This window comes from Myotis yumanensis, unplaced genomic scaffold (assembly GCF_028538775.1).
Source record: "Myotis yumanensis isolate MYYU_CA2020_CCGP unplaced genomic scaffold, mMyoYum1.0.hap1 SCAF_7, whole genome shotgun sequence".
Lineage (NCBI taxonomy): Eukaryota > Metazoa > Chordata > Mammalia > Chiroptera > Vespertilionidae > Myotis > Myotis yumanensis.
This window is the reverse complement of record NW_027223758.1, coordinates 32,154,599-32,179,408: the sequence shown is the minus strand read 5'-3', so window position 1 is coordinate 32,179,408 and position 24,810 is coordinate 32,154,599. Positions and strand designations below refer to the sequence as shown.

Below are 24,810 nucleotides of genomic sequence, written 5' to 3'. Positions count from 1 at the left end.
GTTGGGGTTGCAATTTAGATAAAGTGGTCAAGGGAGGTTCCCTGAGAAGGTGGCATTGGAGCGAAGACTGGAAGGGAGAGAGACTACACTGGGCAGAGGGAACAGCATGTGCAGAGGCCCTGAGTGGGGGTGTGCACGGAGGCAGAGTGGCTAGAGCAGCATGAATGCGGGGGCGGGGGGGGGGGGTAGGTGAGGTCAGAGAGAGAAGAGCTCTCGTTACTTTGGCTTCTATTCCAATCCAAGAGTTTTCACTATCCCTTAACCATGAGAACAAGATGCGACCCTTGGAAAAGGAGTTGAGCGGAGGAGTGACATTATCTGACTCACATTCTGAAGGATCCCTGACTAATGCACAGAGGTTGTAGGGGTGAGACTGGCATCATGCAGGAGAGAGGTGGTGGCGTGGACCAGGGAGGGGCCGTCAGGTGCTGGTGGCGTCGCATTCACACCAGGAGTTCATGTTTTGGACATACTCATTTTAAGATGCTCTGTTTGATGGAAGTAGCAATGCCCGGGAGTTCTTTTGGTTAGTAGGCGATGACTGGGTTGTGATTTTTGTGGGTGCCAACCGACCTAGGTAAGTATAAATGGTTCTGGGGTCCAGGACCCCTGAGATACCAACTATGAGAATATTTCAGGCTAAGATTTGGGAGTGGGCTAGGATGTCGTGTGTGTGAAGAGCATTAGGAATCAGACTGTATTCAGGTGAATAAACAAGCACCACTGTGCACAGAGTGCTTTCCCTGTGCCAGCTCACTGCTGGGCATTGAGCCTGTGCTGTCACGAGTCATGACCAGCTCACGCACAGCTGTGATGGGCCCCATCTCACAGGGACCCCGAGGCTTGAAGAAGTGAAGGGCGTCCCACTGTCACAAGGTAGTGGACGTGGAGTTTGGAATTCAAATCCAGGCATATTTGAGCCCAAAGCCATGATTTCTTTCTATTAGGTTCGCCGGCCTCTCTGTGACAAAGGGCTTTTTAAATAGGACTTAGCCCTAGCCGGTTTGGCTCAGTGGGTAGAGTGTCCACCTGCGGACCGAAGGGTCCTTGGTTCGATTCCAGTCAGGGGCACATACCTCGGTTGTAGGCTTCTCCCCAGCCCGGGCCCTGGTCAGGGCTCCTACAGGAGGCAACCAATCAGTATTTCTCTGTCTTTCCTTCTCTCTTCCACTCTCTCTAAAAATCAATGGAAAAATATCCCCAGGTGAGGATTAAAAATAAATAAATAAATAGGACATCGCTATTTACAGATCTCCCTTTTAAAACATTTTAAAATGTTCGCTTTAGCTAAATTAAGGTGTGGGGCAGCCTGAGAGCAGGCTTCTCAGGAGAGGGGTCTATAATGACCCACGCTCTCCCTGCAAGCACGAGCCGTGTTGGACCTGTGGGAGGCCCTGGGTCTTGGCGAAGGCACACGAATTCAGCTGGACCTGGGAAGTGCCATTGGAAATCAGCCGGACAGGAACCGGCTGCTCAGGATGGCGGAGACGCTGGCAGCTGCAGGAAGAAAGAGGATCTGGGAGGGGAGGGGAAGGTGCTGACATGGGGTCTACATGGCTCCTGGGCTAAAGCGGGAATGGTCGGATGAGCTGGGCTTGTATCTCCGTGCAGAGCCCCCAGGAACTTCAAGGAGACAGAGGAGACTCGGCTCCATCAGGGCAGCGCACCCCGAGTGGTTGGTGGGACTGGAGTCAGCTGGCTCTCAGCCTGTCCCTGCTCCTGTGGCTCACACTGTGGCCTTTGGCAAGTCCTCTGTTCTGCGTAGAAAATGTGGCAGTTGAACTAGGTGGTCATGAAATGCCAGGAGGGGGAGGGGAAGGGTGAGGAGGAAATGAGTATGATGAGAGAGAGGAGATGAGTGAGAGAATATGAATGAGTTTATGTGGTTCCCTGTTTTGGATTCCTAGGAACACAGAAGCTCTCTGATTTCAGGCTGAGCCAGGAGCGGTCTCCATGGAAAGGGGCAGTGGTCCCGGCAGATCAGATACATCGCCACATGTGCCCTTGTGTTCCACGAGTCCTCACCCTCATGTCCGCAAAGCACAGCACACACAGGCCACAGCACACACAGGCCACAGCACACACAGGCCACAGCACACAGGCCACAGCACACACAGACCACAGCACACAGGCCACAGCACACAGGCCACAGCACACACAGGCCACAGCACACACAGACCACAGCACACACAGGCCACAGCACACACAGGCCACAGCACACACAGGGCCACAGCACACGCAGACCACAGCACACGCAGGCCATAGCACACGCAGGCCACAAGACACACACAGACCACAGCACATGCAGACCACAGCACACGCAGACCACAGCACACACAGGCCACAGCACACACAGACCACAGCACACACAGGGTCACAGCATACACAGGGCCACAGCACACATAGGCCACAGCACACACAGACCACAGCACACACAGGGCCACAGCACACACACACAGGGTCACAGCACACACAGGCCACAGCACACAGGCCATAGCACACACAGGGCCACAGCACACACAGGGTCACAGCACACACAGGCCACAGCACACACAGGCCACAGCACACACAGGGCCACAGCACACACAGGCCACAGCACACACAGGGCCACCTGGGTGAACTCTGAGGGCGTTATCTCTCCTCTATTTTAGGACCCTCCTTGCAGGTTCCCAATAGGCAACCTGGCTGGAGCAGCATGGTCTATAGCAGGGGTGGGCAAACTTTTTGACTCGAGGGCCACAATGGGTTCTTAAACTGGACCGGAGGGCCGGAACAAAAGCATGGATGGAGTGTTTGTGTGAACTAATATAAATTCAAAGTAAACATCATTACATAAAAGGGTACGGTCTTTTTTTTTTTTTTTAGTTTTATTCATTTCAAACGGGCTGGATCCGGCCCTTGGGCCGTAGTTTGCCCACGGCTGGTCTATAGTGTACTAGGCACTGGTGTGGCCACAGGAATAAAGTGTACCCAGCCCCTCTTCCCCTGCAGCAAATCCCATGCAGCAATACTTCTTTTAGCTTTTACTCTAGGGAGGGCTTTATTTCTCCTAAAGAACTGGTCCACTTTCCATTCCCCCTTAACCCAGAAAGCAAGAAGATTGGGCATAATTTCTCTTTTTGCATCGGTGGCCAGGAAGCTCGGAGTCAAATCTGAGCCTTGTCATTGTGCCATGTGTGTCTGCGGCCAGGCTGTGGTTCCCCCTTCTTCCTGGGCCCGGACTCCATGTATATTTTATTACGGTCATTTGCGAGCTGTCTTGAAGTTGGTGAGACTTCCCCGTCTTCGCTCTAGGCTTCCCCTCCGACTTCTTTACTCAGAAAGCTGCCCTTGGCTCTTATTTTGTGGAGCTTTTGCCCGGATTCAGATGCGAGTGAGGGGCGGGGTTGTGGTGCCGAAGCCGCCAGCGAGGCTCTGACCCACTTGCTGTGCGACCCCAGACAGACCACACGCTCTCCCTAGGTTTCCGTTCCTCTCCTGAAATGAGGGACTGTGACAAAGCCCACCCAAGATGCTTCCCATTCTAGAATTCTGAGAGTGTGTTAGCCCTTGTTGGTACCTGGAGTGAAAGCAGGGAGGGCACCGACTCAAGGATCCTAAGAACCAGGACAGAGATCTGGGAAAAAGGGGGAATCCGCAGACATGGAGGCCCCGTTTTCTCCCCCTTCCCATGATGCTCTAGAGCTGGAACCTCGGGAGCAGGTAGAGGAGCCAGGCTGAGGCTTGACAGCTCTATCAGCCAGGAAGGCCAGGGAAGCATATGCTGCGGCCAAGGTCACTGAAGGGCCTCCATCTGCCAGGAGCTGCTGGCCAGGCAGCTGCCCGGCTAGGCCAGCCCCACAGTCCCTCTGTCCCCCACCCGTCCCCACGCTGTCTGCAGAGAGGCAGCCCTAGCATAGAGCTGGGCGGTGGGAGGATGGAAACCGGTGTCCCACCTGCTGCTTCTCCCCACACAGGAGGCCTGCCAGACATCGCCCTGGAGAGCCACCCACCGCAGTCGGTGTGGCAGAAGGTGCCAGGAATTTCAGAGCCACCCCCTGGGCCTGCTCTGACTTACCCTGAGGGGCAAAGCCAGTGCTATCTCTGAAGAAAAGAGAGATCCCCTCAAGAGGTGGTAGTAGTAGCCCGGCCGGTGTGGTTCAGTGGTTAAGTGTCATGGTTCTATTCCCAGTTGGGGCACATGCCCGGGGTTGTGGGCTCGATCCCCAGGAGGGGATGTGCAGGAGGCAGCCGATCAATGATTCTGTCTCATCATTGATATTTCTGTCTCTCTCTCCCTCTCCCTTCCTCTCTGAAATCAATAGAAATAAAATTGTTTTTAAAAGAGATGGCAGTAGTAATAGCAAGAAGTGTCGGGACCTCCAGTTGTCCAAGAACTTCCCCCATCCCTCCATACCCTGCCTTGGCTGGGTCCTGAAGAGACGGGCAGGGTCAGGAGGTGATTCCCACTGAATACATGAGGCAGCTGAGACCGAAAGAGGTTAAGGCCCAGGGTCACCAAGCAGGACCAGGAGGTGTGGCTCAGGGGAGCTGAGGGTCCCTCAGTGGTGGCCTGGCCCAGTACCTGCGCTGAAGACTGGGCTGCAGCAGCTGCTGGAAGAATTGGGAACGGTGATCCTCACAGTGAGGGCTTCTCCCTTGCCTGCGTGGCTGATTCTTAGGAGCAGGAGAGACTTGCCCTGGTCAGGGAGAAGACTTGAAGAATTTCTTTTTATTTTTTTATTTTATTTTATTTTTTTAAAATATATTTTTATTGATTTCAAAGAGGAAGGGAGAGGGAGAGATAGAAACATCAATGATGAGAAAGAATCACTGGTTGGCTGCCTCCTGCACGTCCCCTACTGGGGATTGAGCCCACAATCCAGGCATGTGCCCTTGACTGGAATCGAACCCAGGACCCTTCAGTCTGCAGGCCAACGCTCTATCCACTGCGCCACACCAGCCTGGGCAAGAATTTCTTTTTAACAGCCTCCTTGCCCTGCTTACCTCCTGTTTCTGTGATGTCTGGTTTTATGGAAGCTTGAGGAGGCCAGGATGTAGGGATATAACCCCCTCATCTCACCGTGGTCTGAGTGTCTTCTGGGCAAGTAGATTTTTTTCTCTTTTATGCAGCAAAATGGGATGTGTCCCAGATCTCTCCTATCATGAGACCTTCATGATCCAGTAGAAATGCAGGTGCTCATGACCTGGCCGTCCAAGGTCTGACCTTGAGTGATCTTGCAACCTCTGCACCTTCTGGTTTCCCATGGGTCGGATGGAACAGTCTCTACCTGGCCTCCCTCCACAGGGAGCGTGTGAGGACCAGATGGGGTGAGTGGATTTGCAAAGCCTTCCAAAGGGGCGGCCGTGGCGCCTGTCTCCCCCAGGCTGACCAGAGCCAGGAGCAGCGGGGAAGCGCTGACCAAAGTCAGGAGGGTGGAGGAGGATGGTCCGAGCCTGTCCTGGCGCTCCTTGCCAAGCCACCCCGGGCAGCTCCCTTCCCTCCCTGGACCATGCCTGCCCTTTTGCAGATGTTCATTTTACACATGTGTTACATAGACTTTCACATTTGCTTTTTATGGAGATACAATTCACATACCATAACATTCCCCCTTTTAAAAGATACACAAATCAGGGGTTTTTAGAATAGTCCCAAAGTTGTGTATTCATCACCACTCTCTAATTTCCAAACATTTTAATCAACCCCAAAAGAAACTGCATACCAATTAAGTCACTTGCTATTCCTCCTTCCCCCGACCCTTGGCACCCACTAATCTGCCTTCTGTCTCTGTGGATTCACCCACTCTGGGCATTTCCCATAAGCGGAATCCTACAATGTGTGGTCTTTGTGCTCAGCTTCTTCCCTTTAGCATCATGCTGCCCAGGTCCGTGCCCGTGGTGGCACGTCAGCAGCTCGTCGTTTTTGTGACTAACTGGTATTACGTTTCATGAATGTACCGCGTTTGTGTACCCCCTCCTCCATCGATGGGCATTCGGGCTGTTTCCTCCTTTGGCCCCCGTGGCTAGTGCTGCTGGGAACATTGCTGTGCAGGTTTCTGTGTGAACACCTTCTCCCGTTCCTCAGGGCTCGTGCCCACTGGGGGAATTGCTGCGTCATGTGATTCTATGTGTAACTTTTGAGGAACCGCCAGACGGTTTTCCACAGCAGCTGAACCACTTTACACTCCCACCGCGATGCACGAAGGTTCCAGTTTCTTCACATTCTCACCTAGGCTTGCCCATCTTTTTTTTTTTTTTCTTTTTTTTTAAATATATTTTATTGATTTTTTACAGAGAGGAAGGGAGAGAGATAGAGAGCCAGAAACATGGATGAGAGAGAAACATCCATCAGCTGCCTCCCGCACACCTCCCACTGGGGACGTGCCCGCAACCCAGGCACATGCCCTTGACTGGAATCGAACCTGGGACCCTTCAGTCCGCAGGCCGACGCTCTATCCACTGAGCCAAACCGGTTTCGGCTTGCCCATCTTTTTTATCATAGCCATCCTAGCGGATGTGAGAGTATCTCATTGTGGGAACTGTATATGACACAGGTTTTTAATCTGCAAGTCCCTCTTTAAAAAGCCAGTTCCTGCCCGACCAGCACTGCTCAGTGGTTGAGCGTCCACGTATGAACCAGGAGGTTATGTGCCCAGGGGGCGAGCAGGAGGCAGCCGATCAATGATTCTCTATCATCTTTGATGTTTCGATCTCTCTCTTCCTCTTCCTTCCTCTCTAAAATCCATAAAAATATTTTTTTAAAAATATTTCTTTTAAAAGTAAAATAAATAAATAAAAATAAAAAGCCGTCTTCCTGTAGATTGTCCATATGTAGGACACACACAAGAGGAGCCCCGTCAGGTGCAGTGGGGCAGGAGGCCCGAGCTCACCCCTCAGCAGTCCCAGAGGCAAGTTCGCCGGGTGGTTCCCAGCCTGGAGTCTGACTCCCGGAGAGTCCTGTGCCGCAGCCACCTCAGCCCTCAGGCCCGTCCTGGTTGCCCTAGGAACCCAGACAGCATTGGCCCAGCGGTGGGTCTGCCCTGCCATTGAGCCGGGGTTGCCATGGTGAGAGGAGGCGTTCAGTGGCTCCCACCCATGGCTCCAGCTCAGAGGGCAGCTCTGGCAGGACCAGGAAGCCGGCTGGAGAAACGCCGCCACTGCCTCCTTCCCAGGCCCAGGAAGGGAGGCCCTGGGTTTGGCTGGAAGCGCCGAGGAGGAGCGGGGTGGCTGGTCAGGTTGCAAAGCCAGTGGAAGGGTCACTGAACGCGGCTGTGAGTAGCCCTCAGAGCACAACCCTCTGCGATCCCCGTGGCCGCTTGGCACGCTGCCAGGCCGCTCTTTCTCCTCCCACGTCTCTCCGCATCCGCACTCTGGGCGCACCCGGCGCTCTGCCGTGTGATGGGTGGGGTGTTCCGCATTCCCGCGTTGCCTGGGCAGAGAGGGGACCCCCTCCCCAAGTTCTATTCTGCTGGTCGAGAGGCTCTGGTTTTCACAGCTGTCAGAGGCGTGAGTCACCAGTCGCAGATTGTTCTGTTCCCTGGCTGGGTTTTAGGATAGCTTTCTTCTTTCTGGATGGCTAATTCTTTGAAAAAGGATAATTTATAGGCTGTGCAGGGACTTTCACTTAGCTGGAATATTAGATTAACCCGAGTGCCTGGCTTCTCCCCCGTGACTTGCTGGTGGAGTGAAATGCCATGGTGTCTTTAAAGGATGCAGCGTCCCGATTCTACAGCCGTGGGACCTGAAACCTGGAGCCCTAGTGATGGAAGGGGGGGAGCATGACGAGGGTCCATCGCTTCAGTAACAGCCCTGGAATTACAGAATCGGAAAAGGTTGGCTCTGGAAGCGTCTCAGACCATCTAATCCAACCTCTGGGCTTAGCAAACGTGCCTGTTTTAGCCATTGTGTTATGTACAGTGTGTGTTGGTTGTGTTCATTTGTATGAAACTCCCCAGAGGGTGGCGTTCCAACCCCCGGCCTGGCATGCAAGTGGTCATGACAGTAAATGATGGGAGGGGTCCCAGCGTGTGGTGTGCGCGTGGGGATGGGGCCTGGGGCGGGGGGTGGGGGGCAGATGCAGGATGGTCGGACAGCCTAGGCAGAGCTGTGGGAGCAAAGAATGGTTTTCCTGGGGTGGGGGTGGGGTGGAGAATAGCAGACAGCTGAGAGCGGGGGGAAGGGTACAGGTGAGAGGGCCCTGGACTCCGGGGTTAAGAGTTTTGCCCTGATCTTTACTTAATCAGACGCCTCCAGTGAATTTTGAGGGAGTTTCGGGCCCTCCTGTCCATTGCTCCCGCTGCCACCCTGACCTGGGCCCTCTCATTCTTACCTGGGGGTTTTTGATAACCTCCTACCTCATCTCCCTGCCTCTACTCTTGTCCCTTCCCATCCACACTCCACAAGGGCCCCTGTCCACCAGGCTTTCTAAAATGCAGGTCTGATGGTGTTCCTCCGTGACCTCCTGTGCCCAGAGGGCGGGCGAAACCCTGGCTGATGCCGCTCTGCATGGCTGGGCCCCGCCTTCCCCTGCAGCCTCGCCCCCCCTCACCCCAGCTGTGACTCGGCCCTCACCAGGCCCCTCGTGTCCTGAGCAGCTGTGCCTTTGCCCGGGCCTCTTGCTTCCTGCTCACTTTCCCTGCCTGGTGAACTCCTACTCATCCTTCAGGGCCCCGTGCACATTTCTCTTTAGAGCAGCTTCCCCTGGCCTTCCTGAGGCCGCCATTGCGCCTTGGGTGCGTTTCTGTTCTGGGGGTCACATTGCATTGCAGTGATGCCCTTCTGACTGACTGGCATTCCCCTTTGTGAGGGTCTGTCGGGTGATGGGCCCTGGGCTCAGCCCCACCCATGCATCATCCCATGTCATTCCCACAGTGACCACAGGGGGCGCCTTCTGGCACAGCCCCCGGACAGATGAGGAGGCCTGCAGCTGCAGGAGACAGAGCTGGGATTTGGGCCCACATCTGGTGGACTCTTCCTGCATCTTCCCTAGATCCTCCTGTATCCCCCAGGCCCCCCTGTGGGTCCTCAGGAAATGCTGGGCGTGTGAGGGACTGACCACAGGGCTGGGTTCGGCAGGGCACCCTGGTCTGGCAGGTGGGGAACTGGAGGGAGGCAGGAGGGAGAAGGGGCTGGAGTTACTTGGGGTTGACATGATGAGAGACTGTGACCCATGGCTAAGGGTTTCCTTTCCGCCCTCCGTTCCAGTGGCTGCCTCTGGCCACCTGGGGACAGGCCTGCGGGGACTCTGGGCCAGCAGGCAGCGTGGTGACAAATGCCATGGCAACCTGCCTCCTCTCGGGCCTGGAGGGGAGGGGGGAGCTGAGAGCGCACAGGCCCCACACTGGGACTTCTGAGCAGGATCCTAGAAAGGTGGCTGCCTTGGGCCTGGGTGGCTTCTGCCCTCCCCTGAGGACCCCCGCCTGCAAGGTCCCGTCCCAGCAGGGGAAACGCCACTTCCCCTCCGCCCTGGATGAGTGGCTGGCCCTGGCCTCCCAGGAGACTGTGGGCTTTATCCAGGTACAAACGCAGTCCCCTTCCCACCCCGCCACCCCCACCCCCACCCTCCTGTCAGAAAGGAAGGAAGGAGCTCAAGAGGGGGAGGCGTGGGGTTGCCAAGCAAGGTAGGGGAGGGACAGCTGGGACAAGGCCCTCATTGTACCGAGGCCACACGCAGCTCCCAGGCAGGCCAGGCATCTGCCTGCCTCCCGGGACCTGGGACTAGAATTCGACTTGGCCTTTCCCACCCAAGCTACTTAGCAACACGCATCCCAGCCGGCCTGGAAGAGCGCGGCGCGTGCTCAGATCTGAGTCCTGCCTCTGCTGAGAGGTCCTCCTAGAGGCACAGCCTCCGCTTCGCCTCCTCCCAAAAGCAGGGTGAGGCGGGGATGTGGGCCGATGCCGGTGAAGCGGGCTGGCGGGGACCAGCACCCAGGGTCTGTCAGACCTGCGGCCGCGTGGCCTTGGCCAAAATGTGATCACAAACCCTGCTTGCCTGGAAGGTTGATATCTGAAGACATGGGCGGGGCACACAAACGCACTCTGCACGGTCACCTGGCCGCACGGGGTTCAGTCCCCGGCAGGTGATCACGGAAGCCTTGGCCCCCCCACGAAGAAGGACCAAGTGTGGGGGCACCGTTGTTGCCCCAGCCCCTGTCCCGTGGTTCCTCCTCCAGGTCCGGCCAGACGGTCCCAGAAGGCCCTGCCTGGGTGACGGGGCGTGATGGGTGGGCCGCGTCACCGAGCAAGGGCGAGCGGCTCAGGTGACAGGCCTGGTGTCGGAGGCTCCTGCGCCGGCACCTGACACCTCGTGCGGACAATGCGGGCTGTGTCTGGCCATCCAGGGGACGGGCCGCATCTGTGTCACAGCCAGGAAACAGGCCACTGAGGAGCGCCTTTGTCTGCTCAGGAGGCAGCCCCGCCGCCGGCCAGGATGGCCAGGCTCCCCGGGGGCCCTGACGCGGGAAGGGGTGGTGCCCTGGCCCGGGGACTCCAGGGTTTGAGGTCCAGCCCCTGAGCGTCTGGTGTTGGCCCAGCCACCACTGGGTGTGACTTGGGCCCGTCCCTTCCCTCTGGGATTCCTCATCTGTAAAGGGACTAACCACAGCACTTCCTCTTAGGGTTGTTGGGAGGCGTCGATGGCGGAATGTACGTAACGTGCTCGGCCTGGGGTCTGAGACGAGGAGCGGGGCTTGGTGAATGCTTGTTTCCTGGCATGGGGGCAGGTCTGGGGTCCAGCGTCCTCGGCAAGTCTCCTGTGACCCAGGCTACTGACCTGAGGGTGGAAGAAGGGGATGGGTCTCTGGAGCCGGCACAGGACTAGCATGTTGGCTGCAAGGGCCCAGGCCCTCCACCTTGGACGCCAGGAGCCCTGGACTGGTGCCCAGGCAGCCACCTCCCCACAGCAGCTCACACCCCGTCTGGCCTGGGCCCTCCCCTCCTAGGGTCCCGGGAGAGGGGCCTAGTGACTCCTAGGCCGGAGCCAGAGGGCCTGCGTCCCCCTACCCACTGTCTAGAGGACCAAGGGTGGGCCTCTGCAGGCACAGTCACTTTCTACTGGGCCCAGCCCCAGAGACACCCCGAGGGGGGCTTCTGCTCCCACTGCCCAGTCCTCGCCTGCTCTGAGCCTGCGCCCTGAGCTCCTGTGCATGGCAGGATCAGCACGCGCTCCTGCATGGGTGCGGGCGTGTGTGTGCGGCACGTGTGCGGGAGGGCCGCTGCATGTGCTGCACCGTGCGCAGGTCCCCTGAGCATGTTCACGTGGAATGTCAGGCATGGTGCCTTTTCATGACCGTGTGTGTCCATATGTCTTTCTACACGTGTGCTGGTCTGTTGGTCTGTCTTGTCTCCCCTGTAGACGGGAAGCCCCGAGCCACACGCCAGCAGGCATTCTGGGACGGTGACGTCGAGACTAGCCCAGCATAATTTGGGGGTCCTGGTCCTGCTCCGGGAGCCTCCAGCCTCCAGCCCCTGCCGAGGAGGGAGAATCGGGGTCTGAGTGTCAGGGACCCAGGGGGCTGGCGTGTAGCATAGAGGACGCGGTGCTGCCGGGGGTCGGGAGGCGCTGCCGATGCCTGTGTGACCTTGGGCGAGGCCTCCACTCCGTGCCGCACAGTCGCCCACCTGGAGAGCACGGGGTTGGACTGATGATCTCTGGCTGCCCTGAGGCTCTGCCAGTCATTTTACGTCGGGTGCCCGGAGCCAGCTGTGGCCAGAGCCTGGCCTGCCAGGCCCTCGCTCCGTCCTGGGCGCCCTGCTGAAGGGCGAAAGGAGAAGCCATGCCGGGCAGCGGCCCCAGCGAGAGGATGACCTGGCCCGGCCCGGCCCTCGCCGCGGCCCCCCCAATGCGCGCTCTCTCCTCAGCCCCGGGGACACCACCCATCCCACCCCTCACCCGGACCCGCAGCCTCATGGCCATGTCCCTGCAGGGCAGTAGACGGGCCTCTGCTGGATCCCGCAGGTGAGTCTCCCCCTGGCCCAGACCTTGGCCTCAGAGGATGGGAGGGGTGTCCCCACTCTGCCACCCCCTTGCAAGGCATTTCCCTAGTTTTCCCATCTCTAAAATGGGCTGCTGACGCTCGCTCCTCCTGGAACTGTTTAGGGCTCCCTGGCACGGTGGGTGTAAAGTTCTCTGAAGGCACAACCATGGGGTTCCCGCCCACATCAGTGCTGTCTGACCTTCACCGTTAGAGGGATGTCACACTGTCCTCCACGCAGCTCCCTCCTGTCTCCCCCCGCCTGCCTCATTCTTCTCCATCTGGGACTCGGTCCATGCAGGACCTCCTCCTCTGGGCTTGGGGGACCCTTTAAGGGCACATTCCTCCCCTCCCCCCACCCCCCGTTGGCCTGCAGCCCTGTCCAGCCTCCATTCCTGCCCTGGGGAGTCAGGAGGACCGGCCTCCTTCTGGTTTTCCATCTTGATTTGCACTGTCTGTTCTGTCACCCTGTCTGTGCATCCCCAATTCTCCTCTGCTTCTCTCCCGGCGGTGACCCCGAAGTGGGGGCGCTTTGGGCCGCAGCGGCCTGGCAGTGCTCGCCCAGTGTCCGCAGCTGCCCGCCAGCCAGAACGAGCACCTGCCCCTTCTTCCTGCCTCCAGGCGCACCTCTCCCCCCGTGAGCATGCGGGACGCCTACGGCACCTCCTCTCTCAGCGGCAGCAGCACCTCGGGCTCCTGCAAGGGCAGCGATGGCAGCCCCACGCCCAGGTAACGACCTCCCCTCCAGCCTGGCCCGGCCCAGCCGCCTGGGAGCCTGGGTACCCTGGGGGGCGGGGAGTGGGTGTCCTAACCACCCCCACACTCCCTGGCTGTCCGACCCCAAGCAGGTCGCGTCCTCTCTGAGCCTCAGTTCTTGTGTCTGTGAAATGGGTGTGATACATCCAGCTGTGAGTCTCCAAAGACAGTGTCCTAGGCCCATGAGGAGGGATGCTTTCAGGACCAGGCGCCACAGGCGGCAGCTCTCTGCACGTCAGAGGCCGCCTCCTGCCTTCCTGCTCCCCCTCCTCAGTGTGTAGCTCTTGTCCTTGTCACATGTGGCTCCCACACCTCCAGGCAGCGGGCTGATGCCCAGGAAGGAAAAGGGGACAACCCAAAGCCCCACCCCCAGGCTCCCGGCTCATGTTTCCTGACGGGGACCCCTCCCCGGGAATCCTGTGTGCGCCTCCCTGTGGAGCTGGGTGATGTGCGGGCCCAGGTCGGGCAGAGCTGTGTGCTCCCGGGCACAGCGTTGGAGGGCACCTCGCAGCTTCTGCTGCTTGCTTTCCTGGGGGGCACCATGAGGGTGGCAGAGGTGAGCAGGTCTGGAAAGGAAAGTGGGGGAGAAAGGCTGAGCTGTGCCCTCAGGAAAGGCGAGCAGAGACCTGAGAAGCGGGATCAGGCTGGGAGGCAGGGCAAGGGGAGCCGTGGGTCCTCGAAGACCAGGGAGTTCGAGCTGGGACGACGGCACAAGCCTGTCCCCAGCGTTGAAATGCTGGGGGAGGCAGAAGACTGTGGCCTGGGGATTCGGTCACTTCCCATCCCCACGTCTCCATCCGACACTGGTAACGGCCGTCGGTGGGGCTTTGGTCCTCCTTGAGAGTCGTGGCCGGAAGACAGCCTGCAGCCCCGTGGCCAACGCACCCGCTGGGAGGACTCGTCTGCCCGTTCCAGTGGAGAGCATGTCATTTGTGTGAAGTGATGTTCGGGTTGTGCTGAGGCAACAGTTCTCAGTGTTGTCCAGCATGACACACGAGTGATGGGTGACACACGTGTGCAGGACCCATGCCCCAGCATTCCGTTTGTAACCACACTCCAGAACACAGGGCATGAGGAAGACGGAGGCATACACTTACATTTTAAAGTGTATGCATCCATCTTCAGAGAGAGGAAGGGAGAGGGAGAGAGGGATAGAAACATCAATGACTAGAGGCCCGGTGCACAAAATTTGTGCATGCGGCAGGGGGGGGTGTGTCCCTCAGCCCAGCCTGCACCCTCTCTAATCCAGGACCCCTCGGGGGATGTCCAACTGCCGGTTTAGGCCCAATCCCTAAACCGACAGTTGGACATCCCTCTTGCAATCGGGACTGCTGACTCCTAACCACTCACCTGCCTGCCTGCCTGATCGCCCCTAACTGCTCCCCTGCCTGCCTGATTGCCCCTAACTGCTCTCCCCTGCCACCGTGGCTTTGTCTGGGAGGACGTCCAGAAGCTGTCCAATCTAATTAGCATATTACCCTTTTATTAGTATAGATGAGAGAGAATCATTGATCAGCTGCCTCCTGCACACCCCCTACTAGGGATTGAACCCACAACCTGGGTATGTGCCCTGACCAGGAATTGATCCATGACCTCCTGGTTCATAGGTTGACACTCAACCTCTGAGCCACACCAGCCAGCCTAGATGCAGTTCTGATTAGTTAATAACTATTTTTTAAAATATCTTTGTGCTAGTGGCCCATTGCACGAAGATTCATGCAATAGGCCTTCCTTCGCCTGGCTGCCAGCACCAGTTTTCTTCTGGCATCCAGGACCCAGGCCTTTGGTCCGGCCACAGCAGCGAGGCTTGGCTTCTCCACTCCGGTTGCTCCCAGCCCCTCCTTTTTTTTTTTTCCCAGCTTCTCGAGCAGAGGCCAGGGCTGGATGGAAGCCTGGGTCGCCCCCGGTGACCCAGGCCCCCAGACCCCCATCCCCTCCTTGAGCGGAGTCCAGGGCCGGCCGGAAGCTCGGCTTCCTCCTTCGCCAGGAGCAACCCAAACCTCCTGCTCGCTCCAGCTCCGTGGCCGCTGCCATCTTCAGTCTTTGCTCTGTGCTTGCATATGCAAATTAACCGCCATCTTTGTTGGGTTAATTTGCATAGTCACTCTGATTGGCTGGTGGGTGTAGCAGAGTGGCAGAGTGATGGTTAATCTGCATGTTTCTCTTTTATTATATAGGCTTGATTTCAGAGAGGAAGGGAGAGGGAGAGAGAGAGAGATAGAAACATCAATGATGAGAATCATTGATTGGATGCCTCCTGCATGCCCCCTACTGTAGATCGAGTCTGCATCCCGAGCGTGTGCCCTGACTGGGAATCAAACCATGATCTCCTAGTTCATGGTGTTGCTCAACACTAAGCAACACCAGCCGGGCCACTTAAATTTTTAAAAGTTCATAATTGACAACTTTAGTATTTTTCCTTTCAGTAGCAGATGTTTGTAATGCATGTCATACCTGCAGCCCCGGGGCGGTCCCAGCCCAGAGGCTGACCTCTGCCGGGGAAGGGTCCTCTCACCCACAGAGAGCCTGCTGCCCTCGGAGAGCCTGCTGCTGGCCTCCCTTACAGATACCTGGGCTCTCCAGGGGAACAGCGGAGAGGCTTGAATTATAGTACACTCTCTCCCTGTGTATAAATGTTTTCCCACAAAGATAGAGCTAGTGACTAAAATGTGCGAGTGTTAAATGTTATATTGGGGAAACACTCATGAAAGCAAATGGAAAGGTTAAAAGAGTTGCTTCCTCTCTCAGCCTCAGCACTTACTCGCGTAACTCACCGTGGTTCCCCGCCCCCAGGCATGGGGAAGAGACCTTTCACTCGCCACAGAGCTGTCCCCAGCAGTCCTTGCAGGGTCCAGGAGCCCACAGGGCCAGCGCGTAGGGCCGCGGGGCTCTGCTGGCTTGCTTGTCTTTTGGAAAGAGATTTCTTGTGCCACCAGAGAGGCACCCTGAGCTCCCTCTTTGTTTTGTTAATTTGGACAGAAAACAGGAGCAACTTGGCGCTGCAGCAGTGGCCCTCCCCGGCCTGCTTTTCCAGGCCCCTCACTTGCCATCGTCCCTCCCTAGACCTGGGAGCCCCCCGCCCCAAAGGAGCCGAGTTGGGGGACAGCAAGTGCCCTGCCAAGTTGTTTGAAAAACCTGCCCAGGGTGTTCAGCCAAGACCCAAGGGGGGAGGAGGGATTCATGAACAGAACCACCAGCAGGCAGGAAGCTGGGAGCCGAGGAGGCCGGGCCAGGCTCTGTTGGTGGAATTGGGGTGCCCTCCTTCTCGGGGTGAAAGCCTTGGCCCTCCCTCCTCTACACTGGTGGGACCAGGGTGCACTCACCATACACACGCCTGTGCCACCTCGTGCTGGGGAGCATGTGGCCTCCGGAGCAGTGCACAGCCAGCCCGCTGCCACCTCGGGTACATCGGGTCAGAGCCAGCCGTGTCCACATGTGTGCTCACAGGTGCCCCAGAGAAAAGGGGGGCGTGCACTTGTATGAGTCCATGCATGGTGTCCTCACATGTGCCTGTCCCCGCAGAGAGGGTGGGGACGCGTGGGCATGGGTGTGTACTCATGTCTGTGGACATGCAGGCACAAATGGACTGGGAGTCCGTGTGCTCCGATGTGCACGCCCAGTGAGTGTGTGTGCGGGTTCGAGGAGGGAGAGGCCCTCCAGCCCCAGCCTCCAGACCCGGCCTCGTTCTCGGGTTGGGAGACTGGGCTCCTGAGCTCTCTGGGACTGGACTGATGGAGGTGGTGTCAGTATGCCCTACAGTATGTCTCCCCACCCCCAACTAGAGGAGCCGGGGCTCCCCACCTGACGCTGTGGTTTTCACTCAGAAGAGCTCTGATAACGCCCACCTTCCAGAAAAGGGCGGGGTGTCCTGGGGCCCACGGGGGCCTGTCCGGGAGGCCTGGCCTGGAGCCCTGGTGGCCGTGGACCTGGGTGGTGGGGCTGGCATCCTCTCGCTCCCTGGAGGCACGGGCCTAGCCCTGGCTCTGCTCGCCGTCCCTCCTGGCTGACGAGCGCCCCCTTGCAGGCGCTCCATGAAGTACATGCTGTGCAGCGACAACCATGGCATCAAGCCGCCCACCCCGGAGCAGTACCTGACCCCGCTGCAGCAGAAGGAGGTGTGCATCCGGCACCTGAGGGCCAGGCTGAAGGACACGCAGGACCGGCTCCAGGACCGGTGAGCAGGTGGCCAGGGGCAGCCCTTGGCAGCCCTGGGGGCACGCTCCACACTCCGAGGCACCAGGGCCCTGGGCCTCGCTGGGAGGAGGGAGTGGCTTGGGGAGCCCATTTCCAGAGCACCTGCGGGTCCCTGTCCCCCCTGAGTTGCTGTCTTTGACCTCAGGAAGCTGCTTGGGGCCAGGCCAGGAGCAGTTTCTCCCAGGAGGGCTTGTCGGACTTCCCACCCAGGGCAGGGCTCTCCCGAGTTTAGCCGGCAGCCCCTTTGGCCACTTCTCCCTGACTCCTTCCCTCCTGGGCAGTGGGCGCGCAGGGCTGTCTTCCCGGCCTTCCTTCTCTGTGAGGAAGGAGCAGCCCGTTGGCCCTGCTCGTCCCCAGGGGACTCCTGACCCACCAGTTCAGGCCCCAAGGCCTTCCTCCTCGTCTGTTATAGATGATGTTCAGTCAGGAGAAATCTTTGAGCTCCTCCCCAGCCCAGGGGTCTCCCAGGACCCCCTCAGGCCCCCCTAAGTGCGTTCTCCAGACCTGAGGGCCAATGCTTGGCCTCCCCCTGTCCAGGCCGGTGGCCTCATCTTCAGGGCCGCCCTCAGATCTCCTCCTCGCCTCCACCATCTTCTCCGACTGTGTTGATTTTGATGTGCAGCCGACCGGGAGCTGTGGGCGCTCCGGGGCACTGGAGGGCGGGGCCAGCCCCCACGACCAGGTCTTCCTTCATCTTCTTTTCACATATATCAGCTCTATTGGTTGTAAATCACATACCACACAATCTATTGTTTCTGTTATATTCACAGAACTCTGCAACCATCACAGTATCTAATTCCAGAACATTCCATCACCCCAGAAGGGAACCCACTCCCAGCAGCAGTCATGCCCGCTTCTCTGGATCCCCCCAGCCCCTGGGAATCACGAGTCTCTGTCTCTACAGACTTGTCGGTCCCGGGCACTGCAGGTCACGGGAAGCACACAGTTCGCACGCCACCTCTTCCTCGAACCGTGGCAGCTGCAGGCGGCACTCTGGGCCTCCTTGTCTGCAGGGCTGGGGTTTCTGGTTTGTTTGTTTTTTTTAATATATTTTATTGATTTTTTACAGAGAGGAAGGGAGAGAGACAGAGAGTTAGAAACATCGATGAGAGAGAAACATCGATCAGCTGCCTCCTGCACATCCCCCACTGGGGATGTGCCCACAACCCAGGTACATGCCCTTGACCAGAATCGAACCCGGGACCCCTCAGTCCGCAGGCCGATGCTCCATCCACTGAGCCAAACCGGCTTCAGCGGGTTTCTGATTTTCTTTCCCCTCAGCGATGCCCTGGGTCTGCTGGGCTGTCTGCACAGAGGTCTCAGGAAGGAGGCGGCCCCTCTCACAGCTTCGAGGGCTGCCCTGGGCTCTGAGCAGGCAGCGTGCCCTGCCGTGGAGGGCCTACACCTAACCTCTGGCCGCTCCCCGCCTGCTACCCTTGCGGGAACCTATGGCCGTTCACCACTGGCTTCACTCCACACGCTCTCTGTGTATCCAGTTTGGTGCCTGCTGTTCTAGCAGTCGCCTCCCTCTCAGTAATCCTTTACACCCTGTGGTTTTGGAGGCTGTGCCCCCACTTCCTGGGATGGCCTTTCCCCATCTGACTTCCTTGGCAAACTTATCCTTCAGGACCCAGTTCAAAAATAAAGCCCCAGGCAAGACTGGAAAGCCACAGTCCCGGGGACCCTGCTGGCTCCCAGGAGAGGGGGCAGGTGCCCGCAGAGCTGAGCATGCCCAGCTCCTTCTTCCAAACTCACTCTTCCTCCCTGGGCTCCATGTCAGTGAGGAGGGTCCCCATAGGATGAGCCCCCCACCCTGAGACGGGAGGAGTGAAGAGCGAGTACCCCCATACCTGTACCCCCAACATCACTGTTGCTGCCGCTCTGAGCCTGTTGCTGCCGCGGCGCCGAGCTGTGTCCTGTCAGCAGTCTGTCCCCTTCCCGTGACCCAGGCCCCTCGGCGCACTGCGGCTGCGATTCCTGGGCGCACTTCCTGAACTGCATTTCCGATCTCACTTTGATCTGGGACTGTCATTCGAATGGGATCAAGAACCCCAGAGTGACGTTGTGCCACTTGTGGGCTGTATTTGCACGGACGCCGGGCCGGCGGCTGCGTGTGGCCGTGTCACCGAGGGGTGAGCTGAGGGAGGGACCCCCAGCCGGTTCCAGGCTCACTGCTTTCTCACTGCTCTGTCCGTCCTGGTGTTAGCTCCGGACTTGATGGCATCTTTGTTGAACTCACCTCCCTCCCCCACACCCCCTAAGTCATCGTCAACTCAGGGACTTACAGGCCGAGAGCTTCTGGACAAGAGTCTGCGGACTGTTGGGTTCACCTGGCACTTGCCTCTTCCCTCAGGAGTAGCTGCGTGCCTTTTTTGCCCTTTTTTGCCTTTTTTTGCCTTTTTTTGGGGGGGGGGGGCTTTCCTCTTTATAGTAGATATAAAACAGAAACGCCCCCCCAGATGAAAGAGTGCCACCCGTTTCATCGCTCCCCTCTGATTGCCCACTTCGCCCTCCACTTGAGGGAAGATGTAGAATCACCAGCTCCCCCCCGCCCCCGCCCCAGCCCCCATGTTGCAGGTGGTCATTTAAAGCCGCCAAACAGGAAGCCACATCCCTTCCCATTGAACAGATTGTAGGTTTCCTTCTGTGGTTGTACGTTAAGATTTTTAAGGATGTCTTGGGTTTTTATAGCAGGAGCACCTTGAAATTGAGACTTTACTGTCTGCTCTGCTCTGCAGGTGATGGATTTAAACGTGGACAGGCCTGTGCATTACGGCCCGGAGGGCGTGGGATGCCGTGCTGTCTCTTGCCCCATTTCTTCTCCCCCCTCCCTCCCGCCCCCTCCCTCCGGGAGGAGGCCTCTCCTGTCTTTACCCCTTGGCCCTCTCCCACCCCCCTCACCCTGGGGAGTAAGGAGAAGGAAGGAGCATTGAGTCGGTCCTGGTTTTAGCTCTGTGAGCCGGCAGCACAGGCCGTCTGTCCGTGGTGACAGCCCCCTCCGGACCTGGCCCCCTGGTGGCGGTGCCAGGCCAGCAGTGAGCATGTGTCTCGTCCGCCACAGGGACACCGAGATCGACGACCTGAAGACACAGCTGTCACGCATGCAGGAGGACTGGATCGAGGAGGAGTGCCACCGCGTGGAAGCCCAGCTGGCCCTGAAGGAAGCCCGCAAGGAGATCAAGCAGCTCAAGCAGGTCATCGACACCGTCAAGAACAACCTGATTGACAAGGACAAGGGGCTGCAGAAGTACTTCATGGACATCAACATCCAGAACAAGAAGCTGGAGACGCTGCTGCACAGCATGGAGGTGGCCCAGAACGGCACGGCCAAGGAGGACGGCGCCGGGGAGTCAGCGGGCGGCTCCCCCGCCCGCTCCCTCACCCGCAGCTCCACCTACACCAAGCTGAGCGACCCGGCCGTCTGCGGGGACCAGCCCCCTGGGGACCACCCTGGCTCCTCCACGGAGGACGGGGCTGACAGTGGCTTCGCGGCCAACGATGACACCATGAGCCGGACGGATGTGCTGGAGGCCAGCAGCCTACTGTCGTCGGGGGTGGACTGCGGCCCCGAGGAGGCCTCGCTGCACAGCTCCTTCAGCCTGGGGCCCCGCTGCCCTGCCAGCAACACCTACGAGAGGCTGCTCTGCGGCATGGAGGCTGGCGTGCAGGTCAGCTGCATGCAGGAGCGTGCCATCCAGACAGACTCGCTGCAGTACCAGCCTGACCTAGACACCATCCTGGAGAAGGTGACCAAGGCCCAGGTCTGCGGGACGGGTCCCGAGTCAGGGGGCAGGTGCCCGGAGCCGGACCCCCACCCCCCAGGGCCCAGAGACCCCAACTCAGCGGTGGTGGTGACGGTGGGTGATGAGGTGAGTGATGAGCTTGAGGCCCAGGAGCCCATCACCCGCGGGCCGACCCCACACCGGCCCGGTGCCAACCCCAACCCCAGCCTGTCGGTGAGCGTGGCATGCCCCGTGGAAGAGGAGGAGGAGGCGGCCGAGCCCAAGAGTTACTGGAGCCGCCACTACATCGTCGATCTGCTGGCCGTGGTGGTGCCCGCTGTCCCCACAGTGGCCTGGCTCTGCCGCTCCCAGCGGCGCCAGGGCCAGCCCATTTACAACATCAGCTCCCTGCTGCGGGGCTGCTGCACGGTGGCCTTGCACTCCATCCGCAGGATCAGCTGCCGCTCGCTGAGCCAGCCGGGCCCCAGCACCGCCGGCGGCTCCCAGCTCTGAGGCCCTTCCTGGCCAGGGGGTCGGGCGGCCTGACCACTGATTGTCGGGGTGCCGTCCTCCCTCTCGCACATCCCCGTGGGGCATCATCTTACTTAGTTCTGGGTTCGGAAGTGGTGTTTTCTGGATGTTAACAGTGTGGGGGCTGGGGGTCAGAGCTTGGACAGGAGAGAGGGGAAGAGAGACCAAAGGCAGGGAGGCCCGCTGTAGGACCGAGTGCAGGGGAGTCCTCACCCCGGCCCCTCCGCTCGGCGCTTCACAAGGGCGGCCACTGCTCAGGAAGTCTCTGGCGTACTGAGCTGGAGAGGCTGGACCTCAGTTGCCCACTTCAGTCTCCCCGTCCTCCACCCCCCACATCCCGTTCAGTTCCCTGCTCACACCACACCACCCCTGCCCTCAGCCCGGCGTCTGGACCAGTATTATCTCCTCAGGTGCAGGCAGCTGCGACCCAAAGTGCAGGCTCCTGACCCAGGACTCCGAGCAGAGCCTGAACTGCCGGGCCTGGCTGGAGCCCCAGCCCCTCAGACTGCTCCACACTCGGGTGAAAGGTGGAGATGGGCAAGAGGGGCCGAGGGCAGTGTGGGTTCTGCATCTGTCGGCCCCAGACCTTCCCTACGGTCCACTTTCCTCCTGACACGTCTGGGCGTCAGATAATTCTTCCTGTGAGAGCTAAGCCAGACGGCTCGGTGCTGGGGGAGGAATGCTCCCGTCCAGAGTGCCGGCACGAGGAGAGGAGGTGGGCTGGCAGCTCGGGCGCCTCCGGCCTGAGATGAGGCCCTGTGGTCTGGGAGGCCGGGCAGCACTCAGCAGTCCTCAGCTGGTGTGGACAGCCAAGGCCATGACGGCCCTGGAGCGCACCCCGACTTTCTCTGGGGCCCCAGGCCCAACTTCTGCTTTGCACTGTGCTCACTCGGGGGCTTGGTTCTCATGTATCCGGACCTCCTGAAAGGGGGCTGCTTACTGTCTAGGGTAAGGGTTCCCGGATCTTAGACTCATGTGCCTCAGGAGGAATTACTGCAGGATGAATGGCAAGACGGAACTGAAGCCATGTTGTCGTCCAAGCCAAAGCAGGTGCCCTGGGTGTTCTTGGGTTGGGGGGAGAGGGAGCCTGCAGACACCCTGCTCCCAGTCCGAGCCCAGCCTGGGAAGACTCACTGTCCTCCTTCTATTCCCAGGACCACATCAGGGCCCCCAGAAACGCTGCTGACCTTTTATTACCATTACTAGTGCCCCGGTACACGGATTCATGCACATTGAAGGGAAATTAATTAGAAGGTGGCTGGCGGGGCGGGACTGGGCAAGACAGGCCAGACACGCCCTGGAGCCAACCTCCCGTGGCCCCTCCCCGGCTGGCCACACCTGGGACAGCGCTGGGGCTCAAAGGACATCTGCGGAGTGAGCGGGGCCCCTCTGGCAGGTGGGGTCCCTCGGCCTGGCCTGTGGGGATCAGGCCAAAACTGGCTCTCTGACATTCCCCGAGGGGTCCCAGAAGGGCAGTTCTCGGGTGATGCACCCCGGAATTGGGCTCCCTCCTCTCTGGTTCCAGGGTACATCACCCGAGAACCACTGCTGCCAAGTCACCGCAGCTCAGCAGCTCCTGCATTGAGCGTCTGCCCCCGGTGGTCAGTGCGCGTCATAGCTACTGGTCAGACGGTCGGATGGTCACTTAGCCTTTTATATATATATATAGATTATTTTACAAAGTAAACCCGGTCCTTTTTCCCTTCAGGGCTTACACCCATCTAGTTGTCCCACCCACTCTTCAGAGTTAGGCCCCACACTGGGGGGGGGGGGGGGGGGGGGGTTGGTGGGACCCTGTGTCCTACTCACCCCTCTGGCCTATGGGACACTCTGGTTCTCTGCCAAGGTTGCTTGCCCACCCCTGCTGCTCCGGAAGCCGTTGCCTGACTCACGGGCTCTGCCCTTCCTTTCTGCGCTCTCCCCTCACGGGGGGCAGCGCCTGCATGCACTGGGAGTGGGCAGCCGGCCCAGCCATTGGGGCAACAGCCCCCTCTGCCACGCGCTTTGTGCCTCCAAAGCTCCCCCTCCTCGGTCTGGGCCTCAGGCCAGCCTTCCTTTGTGGAGCACCTCCCACCCCAGCCGAACTGAACCCGAGCTCCTGGGGCCTGGCCAGGGCTGCCCAGGGACGCTGGGGCCGTGGCATGGGGGCAGGACAAGCCCAATCCAAAGCCAAGTCGGGCCGGGCCGGGACCCAGCCTCCTGCGCCATGTACTCATGGGCCGCGTAGTGTCTCCTTAGAAACAGGCAAAGCTTTGCTGAGGAAATAAACATATGACTCTATTTGACAACATAAAATCTATATATTTTTCACCACTGGAATTGAGTGGTGCTGCGTAGCCCCTCTGCTCTTGTCTGTGTCTTGCTGTCTGTGGCCTTCCTGTTGTGTCTTATGTTTTGGTGGATGTGGTCAGGGTTGGGGCCACAGTCAACACTGTCTGCTGCCAGAGAAGCCACTGGTGAAGGGCTGGCCGGGCTCGGACCCAAGGCCTCTGGGTGAGGTGAGTGGGTCCAGCCGCCACCCTCGGCGCCTCCTCTGGCCTGAGACTTGCCTGTCTGGGTCCGAAGGGCCCTGCTCTCAGCATTGAGGGTCCTCGCTCTTGGGAGGGAGGGGTCTGGTGGGGCCTTGGACGGGCGTTTCTTTGTGTTAGTGGAGGCGGCGGCGTACCGGCAGCCCTGAGACAGACCAGGGGACCCTGTTGGCCAGTGGCCCCGCAGGGCTCCTGCGTGTATGCGTGTGTGTGCTCAGTGTCCGCATCTATGCAAAAGGTGCAGCGCTCCCTGTGCGGCTGCAGGCGGTGGAGGTGGGGCCTGCCCGCCTGACTGTGCAGGGCACAGAGTGTGGGGCTGTTGAGTGCTCATTCTGCACGTGTCTGCTTAACGCCTCCTCCCGTTGGGCTGACCTTTCCCGCCTGCCCTCCGCTTCTGGAGCAGAAATCCGTGGGCCCCCCTTTCGCCAGCCTCTGCCAGAGCGGACGGTTAGGTCCTACGGGACAGTCTTTCCAGGAGTCACTTTCCGGAAACGCTGGCCCCATGAAGCCCAGCGGGGAAAAGTGGCTTCTTCATTGTAGGGTCCGGGCCAGAGCGGCCCTGCTGCTCCTCTGGTCCAGGCTCAGGCCGGAATCAGAGTCGGGCCAGGACTCTGCACACAGAGCTGGCCCGGGCGGAGTTTACTGCCTGTCTCCCAAGGGGATGACTTAGCTCTTCACTGAACACCTTCCCAATCGCCACTCGCACAGCTCGCCGGCAGCAGCACAGGTAGCTGACAGCCTTGGGGAGGGGCGGGCAAAGGACAAGGTTCCGGGGCAAAGGTCTACGGAGGGGCCTTTGCCCAGTGACCTCATGATCCCCTCTCTGACCTGGGGGCACAGTGCACCCCAGTCACAGTGCACACTCACACTCGGCCATCCCCTTGACTGAATTCAGGGGCCCGGGAAGGGGGGAGGTGGGGAGGGGCATTCACTTTGGTCTCCTTTGTCCTTTTGTTCAGACAGAGTTGTACCTGCGGAGACGGCTCTGAATTAAAGCATGAAAACACACACGACCCTCGGCCTGTTTCTTGATGTCGTCTTTTTTCTGAGGTGGGGGGTGAAGGGGGCTCAAGCTGTCCCCACCCGCGTGGGAGGCAGAGCGTGCCCCCTGGCAGGGGTCATCTCCAG

General features: G+C 59.2%; 1 protein-coding gene across 6 annotated transcripts in view; it reads left to right on the top strand.

Moving 5' to 3' along the window:
- Positions 1-24,688, top strand: part of SNPH (syntaphilin) — a 41,085-nt gene extending 16,397 nt beyond the window's left edge. Inside the window, exons 1-6 of one of the 6 annotated variants that reach the window (XM_070420074.1) lie at positions 5,283-5,310; positions 10,596-10,623; positions 11,333-11,935; positions 12,474-12,680; positions 16,732-16,881; positions 19,963-24,688. In XM_070420074.1, the coding sequence (XP_070276175.1) occupies positions 11,754-11,935; positions 12,474-12,680; positions 16,732-16,881; positions 19,963-21,136 (1,713 nt within the window). In that variant the 5' untranslated portion in view covers positions 5,283-5,310; positions 10,596-10,623; positions 11,333-11,753 and the 3' untranslated portion in view covers positions 21,137-24,688. Of the gene's footprint in view, positions 1-5,253; positions 5,311-10,595; positions 10,624-11,332; positions 11,936-12,473; positions 12,681-16,731; positions 16,882-19,962 lie in introns of those variants that run through there. The other 5 variants (XM_070420076.1, XM_070420073.1, XM_070420078.1 and 2 more) reach the window with 5 other exon arrangements.
- The last annotated feature ends 122 nt before the right edge of the window (positions 24,689-24,810 follow it).